Source organism: Entamoeba invadens, assembly GCF_000330505.1.
Source record: "Entamoeba invadens IP1 unplaced genomic scaffold scaff_1105074726033, whole genome shotgun sequence".
Taxonomy (NCBI): domain Eukaryota; phylum Evosea; order Mastigamoebida; family Endamoebidae; genus Entamoeba; species Entamoeba invadens.
In genome coordinates this window covers 75,882-88,881 of record NW_004440383.1, presented here as the reverse complement: position 1 = coordinate 88,881, position 13,000 = coordinate 75,882, and the positions used below count along the sequence as shown (strand labels likewise).

General features: G+C 35.2%; 7 protein-coding genes across 7 annotated transcripts; 5 read left to right on the top strand and 2 right to left on the bottom strand.

Annotated features, from left to right (window-relative positions):
- Positions 1 to 308: 308 nt before the first annotated feature.
- Positions 309 to 1,613, top strand: EIN_403390 (hypothetical protein; the record flags this gene model as incomplete). The annotated part of the gene is made up of 1 exon (XM_004256738.1): positions 309 to 1,613. One exon carries the CDS (start codon positions 309 to 311, stop codon positions 1,611 to 1,613), a length of 1,305 nt encoding a protein of 434 aa, XP_004256786.1.
- Positions 1,614 to 1,777: 164 nt separating this feature from the next.
- On the top strand, positions 1,778 to 2,245 carry EIN_403380 (hypothetical protein; the record flags this gene model as incomplete). Its single annotated transcript, XM_004256737.1, has 3 exons — positions 1,778 to 1,950; positions 2,012 to 2,164; positions 2,206 to 2,245. The coding sequence occupies 3 exons, from the start codon at positions 1,778 to 1,780 to the stop codon at positions 2,243 to 2,245; spliced, it is 366 nt and encodes a 121-aa protein (XP_004256785.1).
- A 179-nt stretch (positions 2,246 to 2,424) lies between these two features.
- On the bottom strand, positions 2,425 to 3,018 carry EIN_403370 (hypothetical protein; the record flags this gene model as incomplete). Its single annotated transcript, XM_004256736.1, has 1 exon — positions 2,425 to 3,018. One exon carries the CDS (start codon positions 3,016 to 3,018, stop codon positions 2,425 to 2,427), a length of 594 nt encoding a protein of 197 aa, XP_004256784.1.
- Positions 3,019 to 3,894: 876 nt separating this feature from the next.
- EIN_403360 (hypothetical protein) lies at positions 3,895 to 5,251 on the top strand (the record flags this gene model as incomplete). Its single annotated transcript, XM_004256735.1, has 3 exons — positions 3,895 to 4,128; positions 4,187 to 4,472; positions 4,518 to 5,251. 3 exons carry the CDS (start codon positions 3,895 to 3,897, stop codon positions 5,249 to 5,251), a joined length of 1,254 nt encoding a protein of 417 aa, XP_004256783.1.
- A 503-nt stretch (positions 5,252 to 5,754) lies between these two features.
- EIN_403350 (hypothetical protein) lies at positions 5,755 to 6,720 on the top strand (the record flags this gene model as incomplete). The annotated part of the gene is made up of 1 exon (XM_004256734.1): positions 5,755 to 6,720. The coding sequence occupies one exon, from the start codon at positions 5,755 to 5,757 to the stop codon at positions 6,718 to 6,720; it is 966 nt and encodes a 321-aa protein (XP_004256782.1).
- Positions 6,721 to 6,987: 267 nt separating this feature from the next.
- On the top strand, positions 6,988 to 7,908 carry EIN_403340 (hypothetical protein; the record flags this gene model as incomplete). The annotated part of the gene is made up of 3 exons (XM_004256733.1): positions 6,988 to 7,020; positions 7,080 to 7,235; positions 7,522 to 7,908. 3 exons carry the CDS (start codon positions 6,988 to 6,990, stop codon positions 7,906 to 7,908), a joined length of 576 nt encoding a protein of 191 aa, XP_004256781.1.
- Positions 7,909 to 7,998: 90 nt separating this feature from the next.
- On the bottom strand, positions 7,999 to 11,436 carry EIN_403330 (protein serine/threonine kinase, putative; the record flags this gene model as incomplete). The annotated part of the gene is made up of 1 exon (XM_004256732.1): positions 7,999 to 11,436. One exon carries the CDS (start codon positions 11,434 to 11,436, stop codon positions 7,999 to 8,001), a length of 3,438 nt encoding a protein of 1,145 aa, XP_004256780.1.
- Between the last annotated feature and the right edge of the window lie 1,564 nt (positions 11,437 to 13,000).

Below are 13,000 nucleotides of genomic sequence, written 5' to 3'. Positions count from 1 at the left end.
GACTGTAATTTAAATTGTTTATTTGAATTGGTTTACCAAATAAAATATCAATAAATAATTTATAATATAATTATAACTTTATAATTATAAATTATAGTTTAGAATTAACTAAAATTTATAATTTTTTTAAACTATAAATTACTATATAGACCAAGTTTCAAAGTATTAATTTTTAAAATCTTTTCTAATGTAAAAAATAACGAATGGTTATTTTTGACATTGAAAAGAAATCGATAAAAAAAATAATTATTTTAGCAAACTTTTAATTCAAACCTAAATAACTTATTTAATTTTAACTATCATTAGAAATGGAACAAACAATAATACAAACCCGATCGTCGAAAGGCAGGACTGAGACACCGACCGAGTGGTCGCAGACGCTTTCTGATCTGTACAATAAAACCACCCATTTGGCAACAACACCAGTGCAAGACTTTCAAATCAAGACGGATGCATTGATGACAATATTGTGTATTGATGGGACACTCCACGTTCCAGTTGAATTGTCTGCGCATGGAGTACTTGCAACAACAAAAGCTGGTGAGACTGTTTATGTGTGTGCAACAAAGTCGTCGTTGTTGAAGATAGTCACGCCACTCCTGACACGCCGACCACTTCTCATCACAAATGCAACAATATATGACATCAACGAAATGATATATGCGGCAATGGCACTCAAATTGCCATCGCTTGATGTTGCTGAGCAGACGGCAAAGTGGATGTTTGACCACCCATCGGAGCGTCTAGATGGTGTTGCTGAGACGTGGGTGGTCAACACCTTACTTCGTGAGAAAAAAGAAGTTGCGTATCAGATCCGTGACAATTTGATTGTGCCACAAAATACACAGAACGTGTTTTCGAGTATGCTTCTTGACAATGGATTGACTGATGTTGCATGCTCACCAGAGAACATGGGTGTTATTGCTGGGTTTTGTGCTGAGAATGCGCTTCGTGAAGGTGGGAAGTGGTTCAAAGAGTTACAACGCCTTTATGTAGCTGGTGGACGAAACAAAGAGTATATTCTCCCATTGTTTGTAGTAGCGTGGCGTGTGTGTTCTGATGAGAGTGGGCAGAATGGGTTCATAGAAAGTGGGTGTTTGAGTGAGTTGGTTGGGTTGACAATCAAAAACGACCGGGAGGACATCGTGTTGACGTACCTCGAGATAATCACATCGTTGTTGCAACGAGAAGAAAACGTTCCTGCTCTCGAGAAGGCAAAGGCAATTGAAGTGACAATGGAAATCATGAAGAAGCAAGTCACTATGAAACTGATTGAAATTTCCGCACTTCGAGCAATGTCACTGTACTGCGGGACTATGGGAACCAACAACGAGTTCGTCAAGAACAAGTGGCTTAATGTTGTAAAGTATGTGATGGAACTGTATATCCAAGACGAGAGTGTCCAGAACGTCGGGTTGAACATCTTGATCAAGTTAGTGAGTGATACAACAAGTTGGCGTGCATTTGAAGAGGCCAAGATCGTTGACTATCTCATGAACGTTCTCGAAAAGAACAAAAAGTGTCCTAACGTTACCACCCTTGCGACTCAGATAATTCAAGAGGCGTTGAGAAACAGTGGTGGGTCTGTGAATAAAAACATCGACTTTGTATAATGTTTAATTATTACTATACTTTATTAATTAATTTTATTATTTTATAATTCTAAGTTATATTAATATAATGTTCTATTAACATCAACAAATGAATTAATTTATCTAATTTATTACTTTTACTATTGAAACTATAGAATAAGAATTATTAAAGAACTTAATAATCGATGAGTGAAACAGTTGGGAATGTTGTTATACAAGTTCCGCCTGAGAATGCTAAGAACCCAGTCGAAACCCCCGAAGCAGATCCAATCAAAAAAGATATAACTCTAACCGACATTATCAGTGTAACCGATCAATCAAACAAATGTGACGAAATAGCAAAGCAACAGCAAGAAATGTTTGTTCGACTCGTTAACCTATTTTTTATTATAATGTTACTATTCAATATTAATACATAGAAAAGACATCATCAACGATCAACTCCACCACGTCGCTAACATCCAACAAGTTGTGAATTCAAAAACAAAACACTTCAACGAAATTATCGACCAATCCATCGCAATTGTGAAAGACACTAAAAAGGATTTGATCATCATCCAAGCAAAGATTCAGTTTGTTTCTTTGTAGTACAAACAACAGATTTGACCTCAAGGAATATGCGGCTGATGTTGAGACTCGGAACAAGCAAATAACCATTTTTTTACTTCATTTTTACTATATTTTAATAGTAACAAAACCATACTTAAACTACAAAATATAAAGTTATTTTAAGACTTATAATTACCAAAGTGAGTCTTAAAATAAAAATTTCATAATGGATAGTAAATGTAATAGTAAAAGAATTAAAAAGGTATAGTAAAATAATTCCAATTTAGTCTTTGGTGAGTTTCTTGTGTATTTTTTTGCCAAGTTTGATCACATGTTTCAATTTGAAACCTTTTTTCAGCCCACTTTTGATTCTTTTTAATAACTTCTTCTTATGAACAGGTCCGACGATCGGATCTATTCCTTCTTTTGCATTACATGTCTTAAACTTTCTCGGTAATTTCTCATATTTACTAAAGTCTGCATAATTCACTTTGATTCTGTGTTCAAGGTTCATGTAACGAATTAGTCGTCCTTGTTGTTTGAGAGACAGTTTCGAGACTAATTTGTATAAAGTCCTCATTAGAGTCCTACGAGTTTGTCTAACCTTACGTAGATTCTCATTCTGGGAACGTATCTTGGCTCGAAGAGCTTGTGTCTCGTCATGACTTGCAAACATTGTCATGTCCTCTAAATCACCTTCATTTTCTTTGATCAATGCACGCTCTGTTTCATCTATTTTCTTCAAAGAGTTCTCAAGAGCTTCTGCTTTGTCCATTATACTTTTCACTTGTCGTCTGCATGTGGACCCTCTGCATGCATCTAATGGACTTATTACTTCTAATCCACCTAATCCTCCAAATCCCCCCAAACTAAACATCTTCTAATCAGTCTCTTCAAAATAGAATTTACAAAAAACATAATAACACAAACTTGTGCTGAACAATGTGACAGCAATACCAAAAAGAATGCCAGCATCACAGATATATTACAAAAGGAGTTCAAGTTCCTAAGCTCTTTTGTTTTTAACATTCTTTGATTGAACTTGCTACTTCACAACAATTTCGGTGGGTTCTTGTTTTTGATTCTTTAACACGGAAGTTTCAAGCTATTGTTCGGGTTCTCTCTATTATTCTCTCCCTATTTTTCTATTTTTAGTAAGGTCAAAAATGTGAAGTAAATCCCGTTTTAAAGTACAAGACAATGAGTTCTGGTAATCTCCCCGTTTTCTAAGAACTCAATTTTAATTTGTTTGTTCGCAAGTCTTTGTTGATAGAGAGAAACATGGAAGTTATAACTTCGCATTTATAAAGATAAATAGAAATACAAAATAGATTATTTTAATTAATTTAAATAATACTTTAAACCATAAATGATAGTTATATTTATTGTGCTTAAACTTCGCTATTTTCTGAACTATTTTCCACTTGGATGTCTCTTTTATTTCACTTAAATAGTAGTGAATAGTGTTTCACTGTGTCACAACAGTTGTAACAGAATTAATACGTTCAATGTTCCACAATTGGATGTTCTTTCTTGTTTTATAGTATATAGTATAATATATTATAATTAAATAATACACTTTCATACTTGTTAACTTCAAACCCCATGTCTTCCTCAAAGATGGAGCAAAGCACCAATTTTGTCATGTCGCAACTCAACGAGTTTTTAACGCGGTATCACCAGAACTCTTTCTCAATGAATATTTCCGTTTGTGCCATATTCAAACGCATCGACAACAAATGACATAAAGAAAATGCATGTGCTTCTTTCAGTGGTGATGGGGTTTAACATGAAAAATGAAGAGGTCCTCAAACAAGTAGTTGACGCCTGTTTGTCGCACTTCAGATACCCAGAGCCACACAATCCAATGAATAAATCCGTTGAGATGATATTCAATTTCCTTGTGACTTACATTGGCGACGCAATTTGGTTCACACAGAAAGGTGCTGTGACAACACAGGCATTACAGTACAGACTATCTGTTCAAGTTTGTTGTACCAATTCAACCCCAATAAAACAAATCAAGTCCAAATGATCACCAGTAGATAACTGGCTCAAGAAATCCACTTGCGGTATATAGTGTGGAGTATTTGAGAGGGTTTAGTCTATTTGCATTGAAACAGTGGTTTGAAAGTAAGAAATTAGTACTCATTATGTATGCCCTTCACGTCTTGGATTACATTCTCGACTCTCGAAACCATCAAGAAAGTATTCAAGACTGTATGTACGCGTTCAATTCAAGAACTCCGGAATTGGGTAGTCCACCTCCTCACAACTTTATTGATATCTTTAAAATGGCAATCTTGAACCTTGCTAATAGTGACCAACTGAGTTTGTTAATAGTAAGAGTATTAACTTCTATTCACTGATATATAGAAATGTTCATTGCCATACTCCAAAGATGTCGAACAGAAGAGTGTACCACTTACTTCACTGAGAAACAAAATACTGTTCTAAACAATATTTATGTGTTGTGCGATAATAAGGTTAAAGTGCACGTGGATACCCCTTACTTCAAATTTATCTTCTCACAAGAAGATATTGCAGATATCGAGAAAATACCAATAACTCCACAAATTGATTTAAATGGCGAGGAATTTCCGTCGTTTTTAACAGTAGTTCCTCCAGTCGTTACTCAAACAAGAAACACCGAAAAACAAATACTCAAACGAGATACTAGTCAGAGGAGCAGGTCAAGGTCGCGAGAGAGAAATGAAAGTCGGCGGTGGGGGGAAGACGAGAGAAATTCATTTTCTCTTGCGAAATTGCCAAAAGCCTCGAAGATGCGACGAGAAAAAGATTCGCGAGATGACAGATATTCAAGAGACTATGAAGGGTATCGAGAGGTGAGTTATGTGCACAAGGGGTCAAGAGACAATTCTTTAAACTCCGAGAAAATTGAAAAGGGGAAGAAGGAGAATACCACATTGCATCTAAGAATAACGGTGAAAGAAGTGTCGGAGATGGCTGATTTACTCAAACTCTTAAACGAACCAAAAGGGGCTCGAGCGTTTGGGATGGTTGACAATATCTTTACCATTCTCTTTGAGAGTGAAAATGGAGTGAACCAATTTTTGAAGGCTTGGAATAGGAATTATGAGAGGTACTAAATTCTTAGTTATAGAATATTAATGTATTAATATTAAGAACCAGTTACACCTTCCATCTATTTAAATATGAAAGAATCGAGGACTTTATTCTTCCATCTTTAACTATCATATATAGAATAATATAGTTTCATTTAATTATTGTATTTCAAGAAGTTTTCAATGATTACTTTTGAAGTTTGTTATAGTTATTAATATTTCCAATTAATTATTAATAGATTATTAATAGAGTTGATATATTAAATAATACTATACACATATAGAAAGTCATATCTGTTTGATTGGGCTAAAGAAGTAAGGCATTTTAAACTCAATCTTACTCACTACACACATTAATTATAAAATTGTAATAATTATATAATAAAAACTAAGACTTAGAATTTAGAAATAACAAGCTGAAACGTCAAAAAATAAGAATAGACCAGAGAATGTTCTGGTAATGAAATATTGAAGTCAAAGTCGTTTTTAATTGTTTTGGAAAAGAAAAAGAACTGTTGAAAACCACAATGGAGGAATCCGTCTTATACGTCCGCTCGGTTCAATTGAAAGAGACTGCCGTCGTCGACAAAATTGCATGTAAGACTTTAAAAGAGGCGAAACATTACCTCAAAGAGAAGTTTGCAACAGAAAAACACCAACACGTTGTATTATTGAATAAAACAAAGGTCATCAAAACTGAGGTCGACTACCAAGAACTCCCCAATAAAACACTTCTTTATTTCAAGACTAAACTTTCGAAAAAACGACAAGCGGAAATCAGTGAGAACGATTCGATCACTGAAATGCTTCAACGATTTCTTCTCGGGTTTTTACAAGGAGAAACATCCAATTTTGAAATTGTCTATTACCTCGAGCCTGCTACGAACCTTCTCACTATTGTTCTTCAACCAAGATATACTCATGACTCTTCTGAGAACGGAAATATTGAAATTGGTATGCAAAACGAAGAGGTATTGAATACCCCAATTGTGGAGGAACATGTTGAAGAAGTCCCACATAGAGACTTGTCCATTATCGAACATGTAGTTTGGGAAACAATTAAATTTATCAACTCCAAAAACAACTTAACAAAGGAGAGACTTTTTAATCGAATAGGTTTACTCTTCTCGTATGTCTTTATGATGAACAACGCTTCTATACATAGCGTCATATCAAGTTTTTTAACGGAGATGTCACAAACGTTTTTGAGGGTATATAAAGAGTCGCATATCGACGGGTGCAAACTGAGAGAATTTCTTAATGTAGTTGCACAGTTCTGTTACTCGTATGTCGATCATGTCGAGAACTCGACAACAAGCGAAATCGAAGTGTTTCAGGAAATGACTCGAAGCTTTTTTGTCCAAGTCAATGATAGGAAATTATTGTCGGTGTTTTTCGACTTGTCTGATTATCTCCTCACCGCTAGACATACGGCAAATATTCAAGAACGAAAGGACAGTATTTTTGATGCCATCACCGATCTCATTAATTAAAGTGTTTTTATGTTTACTATAAATCTTTAAACTATATATTTTAATAAAACAATTATACATTTACTACAATTTTTGATAATCATTTTTTATTTAATATTTAATATTTTATTACAATTTTATAGTAATTTGTTACACACTAATATCCCGATTAAATCAACAAAATGTGTTTAATACAAATTGAAAAAAGAATTCAAACACTTGAGCAATCGAAGTTTGGAAATAAGACACCCACAGAAAGTTCAAAACAAAAACAACTGAAAACAATAAATGAACTCCACCGGCGACGATGACGCGATAAAGGTTTGACTACTTTTTTATTTATACAGTGCATTATCTTTGTTGTTATTACTCACACAAAGATCTGTTTAATTGGGGATTCATGTGTTGGGAAGACATGTTTGGTCAACCGGTATGTGACAGACGCATTCGATCCAAGTGAGCGTGAGACGGTAGGTGTCAACTTTATATCGACGATGGCTGTGATCAATGGACAAAGTCAAAAAGTGACGATATGGGTTTGTCTTCATTGTTCAAATATGGATTTCATAGAAACATTTAAAAATGGGATATGTAACATATCTATAACAATATAATCTACATTCTATAATATTATATAGTATTAGATATAATTAATTTCATTTGAAATGGTTTTGCTTCGATTGAATTGAATCGAAAAGGCACGTCGTCTTGGAATTGTGTGAATCTTATTTTGATAGGAAGAACAAGAAAAGTCTTTTTGTATCGGTTTTAATGTATTTATAGTATTTATAACGATGGTTTCAATTGGAAAGTAATCAACAGGACACTGCAGGACAAGAGAAATTTCGGAGTATGATCGACTTGTATTTTCGAAAAGCTGCTGGTGCTGTCGTGGTGTATGATGTGATGAGCCGCGAATCTTTCCAACATTTGGGGTATTGGATCGACCGAGTGCGGAGTGTCGAGCCGGACGTATTTATCATGGTTGTTGGAAACAAAGTTGACAAGCCGACAAAAACAGTGACCACACACGACGGCGAGAAATTTGCAAGTGACAAGAATTGTAATTTTATGGAGGTGTCTGCGCTTGACGGGACGAATGTCAAAAAGATGTTCCAGACGATATACGACTCGTTGAAATTGCCTGAAGTGGGGAGTGCGAGTGTTAAGCTTTCCAAAACCGGAACTCCGAGCGGAGGGTGTTGTTAGCTTCTTTTTAGCTGTTGTCGATTTCTAATTAAATTAATGATAAGAAACTATTAATTATAGTAAATGTTTTTGAGTCGGCGTTTTTGGGGTTTAATTGTAGTGAATGTAAGATGTATATAAAGATTGTAACGTGTTTGTTATGGACACAATGGGAAGACGGTCGTGAGGATTAGGCTTCCAACTTTTGTCGATTAAAGCATATTCTTCGTCTGATATCAAGGTGGTCTGCTCGAGACGACTCCCTTTAGTCACGAAATCCACAACATTCCAACAAAACTTGAATTTGTCTTTTGTGTAACTCTCCGTCCAAGTGAAACACTCGTACATCGTCACTGCAAAGGAAAAGACGTCTGCAGGTTGACGATAATTTTCACCATTCAACACTTCAGGAGCCATGAATTTTGGTGTGCCAATTCCTTTGGTAAAGGTCATGTTGGTCAGAAGCAAGTTGATGTTTCTTGAGCTTCCAAAGTCAGTCAGTTTTGTGTTAATACGTTCACCAAGGGATTTAGATATCACTAAAATGTTGTCTGGCTTAATGTCTCTGTGTAAGATGTTGTTTTCGTGCAAATAAAAGATACCTTTCGAAGCATCCAATAAGAATTTTAACTTGAGTAAATGTGGTATTTCTTCTTCTTTTTGTCGGTTCATCAAATCCCGCAACGAACCATGTTCTGCAAATTCAGAAACTAAACACATCTTTGTTGGAATAAATACTGCACCATAGAAGTGAACAATATAATCACTTTTGAATTTTTCAAGCATCTCTATTTCTTTTTCGAACTCCTCAATATCATGGTGGTACTGATTCATCGACTTCATCTTCTTTATTGCAACTTTCTGTTCTCTGAATTTACCCAGATACACAATACCAAATGAACCCTCACCCAATTTGATTTCTGTTTTGAGCTCTTCTGGATCGATATGAGTTGATAACTCAGTGACACACTTCAAGTGGATCTGAGCATTTGCCTCTTTTTGCGTCTTCAAGTCAACATAGACTAACTTCAACTCAGAGTTAATTTTACATGTGCAATTCGGCTTTATCAAAATTTCAAATTCACATGCCTCGCCTTGTTTTAACACTACAACCGATGGATTTATTGTTAAACAAAATCTCTCGTTTTCAACCACACTCATTTGGAGCTTGATTGCTCGTTTACCACCGTTGCCAACACACACAAGATCTCGCGAACTGGTTGTGACTGGGATACAACCCTTGTCGAATGTGATTTCCTTTGTGTTTACTTTAATAACAGAATTTAAATCAAAAAACACCATATTGGCACGTTTCATGAAAAAGACAGTTTTGTTCATATCCTTCTTTTTCTTGAACAATATAAGGGCTATAACACTGAGGAGGAACAATACAACTAGAAGGAAGACCAAAACAGCAATTGATACAACGACATAAATCCATACTTTCTTTAATTCTTGGCACATACCGCTCTGAATAAACCACCCATTCGCACACTCTACACATACACCATTTTCCGCTTTGATACACTTGTGGAAAGAAGTCATAGATATACAAAGGTCATGCGACAAAACAAATCCATTAACACAATTCGTACACTTTTTAAGTGCTTCACATAATGTACAGTTATCTCTACATTTAGAACACATCCCATTGAGGTCAACATAATACCCATTATTACAAATTGAACAACCATGTGTACCAAAAAGAATACAATTTGGTATACTTGTTGTGGGTAAACAATGGGATTCATTCATGAAGTAATTATCAGAACAGGATAAACACCCATTTTCATCTTTGGAACATGTTTGACAAGACTCGTGGCATTTCAAACAATTCTTGTCTTTAAAAACATAGCCGGACTTACACAAACCACAGCCAGTACCATCAGTAAATGGGACAGAACAACCTTCCAAGTCTTTGAGTAATCCACAATTTCCATTGGACAAAACAAAACCCATCTGACATGACATACACTCCACACCATTGTAACAAACAGAACAATTCTGTTGGCAGGGTTTACAACCGCTATTTGTAGCATAATACCCCTCCGAGCAACGTAAACAGCCATATTCATTTTCTACGTTACATTTGTTGTTCAACGATGTTGTTTCAGCCTTCAAACGGACTGATGGCGATTTTTTAAGACATTGTTTGTTATTGACAAGAATATAACCTACACTGCACTTGGAACACGTTTCACCAGTATTACAAAGTTCACAATTATCCAAACATTTATTACAAATAGGTTCTTTTCCAGTTTTGTAATACCCATTATTACAAAAGGAGCAAATATTGTTCGTAGAATCTTGACAATCACCTTTGACACACTGATTATTTACCAACAAGTAATTTGGAAGACAGGTTTCACAACCTGTACTTAAACAAGTCTGACAATTTTCTGAACATTGTAAGCATGTACTGTTATTAATAGAATATCCCGTTGCACATTGTAAACATCCAGACAAAGTTGATTTAACACATTCATTCCCCTTTTCAACACAAATATCATCTTTCAAATAATGTGTTATTTTTATGCAACTTGTACACTTAACTTGTTCATCAACATAGATACAAGTCTCACAATTTGCTGGACATTCGTCGCACATCAAACTGGAATTAACATAATACCCATCATCACAATGGAAACATTGCGAACGTTCCACCAAATCACATCTTGGAAGTGTTTGTTCAACACATTTCGAAAGAGTGGGGTCGTACAACAAATCCCTTTGGCAATAAAGACAACCGTATGGAGAACAAGTTAAACAATCTTTGAAAGAACACGTTTCACACTCTCCATTTATCGTGTAATTGGAATTCGGACACGTCTCGCATCCTGTTATTTGATTCATTGTGCCACATGTCTCAAAACGTTGTTTGTAACACTTTCCATTTGAATAAACAAATCCTTCTTTACATTGAACACAAAGCGAGTTGTCAAAAGCACACGACGAACAACCTTCTTCGCATATTTTACAACTATTGTCATTAGAAAGACCATACCCATCTTTACATGATAAACACTTAGTTGAGTATCGACTTGCATCCAAACAACCATCAAAGTATTCTTTTGTGCTCCAACAATAATTATCAAATGGGAAATACCCAACATCACATTCTCCTGAAAAGGATGTGCATGTTGTTGGAGTGCATTGTACACATTTTGAACTCTCATCAAGAGTATATCCAATCTGACATTTTGAACATTTTTGTCCACGGCATTGAATGCATTTGTCGTCATCTACACAAAGTTTGGTGCATTCACCATTTTCTACATAATAACTCTCTTCACATATATCACATTTATATTGAGATGTTGAACACGTTCTACAGTTGGGCAGATCACATTCTTTGCAACGACTTTCTGAAAGAGTCTTACCAACCGCGCATCTATGACATCCCCACTTTACATTATCACATTCCACACAATCAGTGAAGTTGTTGAAACATGAATAACAGTAGTTGTTGTATAACGAAAGACCGTTATTGCATTTCCCATCAACAGGAGTAACACAATTTTTGTTTGTTGGTGAGCAACTTTCACACATTCCATTTGTTGTTAGGCCAAACCCCACTTGACAGACAGCACATAAATGATTTGTTTGTGAACAAGTGTAACAATCAGAAATACTACTCTGACATACATTACAAGATAAACTATCCGGTGATGGAACGTATCCTTCAACACACTTCAAACACCTTTTAACCGACCGATCTCCAACGAGGCAAAATGTAATAGCAACTGAAGTCACAACACAAGCTCCATCAACATATGTATAACCTTCTTCACATAAATTGCATCCACTTGATGAACGAGAACACGTATGACAATTGGGATACTCAATGGAACACAACGCACACCCATCTCCACTCTTAATTTTGGTGTAATTTATGGAACATCTAAAACACTTCTGTTCGTATTTTGAACAAAGTGAACACCCATTAAAAACAGAAGAACATGGAGAACAATTACCCTTTTGGGTAGGAGTATTTCCATCTTCGCAAATGAAACATTTCTCTGTTGAACATACAACACAATTGTTACATTTAACACATTTTCCATTTTGTAGAATATATCCACTCTGACATTGTATACACTCATTCAAACATTTTGAACAACCAACTTCTTTCTCACAACTCACACAAACGTTATTACGAAAAAGAAACCCATCTCGACAACGCGTGCAATGAGAAGAATCTGAACAAAAGTCGCAATTTTCAGAACATTTTTGACAATTATTTGAAGTAAAGTAATATCCAATTTTACAAGATGCGCATGTGTGTAAGTAGGTTGTACATGTATGACAATTACTTGGACATTTTTCACAATAATCATAAGGATCCACATACCCACTTTGACAATTTCTTGGAAAATTCATGTTACTACATTGATCGACGGAGTTTAGAAGAAACTTTGAAGGGCAACCTTTTTGTTATTTTTGATATTCTATTGGAAGTAACAAACTTGTACATTTACCATCAGTGGTCAATCTATAATGAACATCACAAGCAGTACAAACTGAAGCATTTGAACATTTTGTACATCCTTCCATTAACACGCCACATCTCAAGCACACTGAATCAAATAAAATGTGATTTTCTGGACACGAAGAACATTCGTAAGCGTTTATACAACCCTTACAATACGATGGGCAATTATGACACTCGTTAAAAAACGTGTTATAGTACATCCCTTCTTGACAATTTTCTGTACATTTGACTAATGAACATTCAATACAGATTCCTTCAACCAGTTTAAAACCTCTAGAACAAACATTACATGTTTTTCCATTTTCACATTTCTCACAACCATCTATGCACTCTTTGCGTTAACGTTTCCATGTTTATATCGTTTGTTCAACTAAAATACAAACTTTTGCATTTTTGATTTTGGTTAAAATACCCCTCCATACAAGCTAAACATGTATTCTCACTTTCACATGTCAGACAGTTTTCCTGACATGGAGAACATATCTGTGAAGATCCAGTTATTTTATTCAGATAATATCCTTCTTGGCAACTAGTACAAAACAGTTCAGTTGTACACGTCTTACACTCACTTCTGCATTCTCTTTTGTTATTTCATTGCATGTTATTTTAAAAAAACAAACT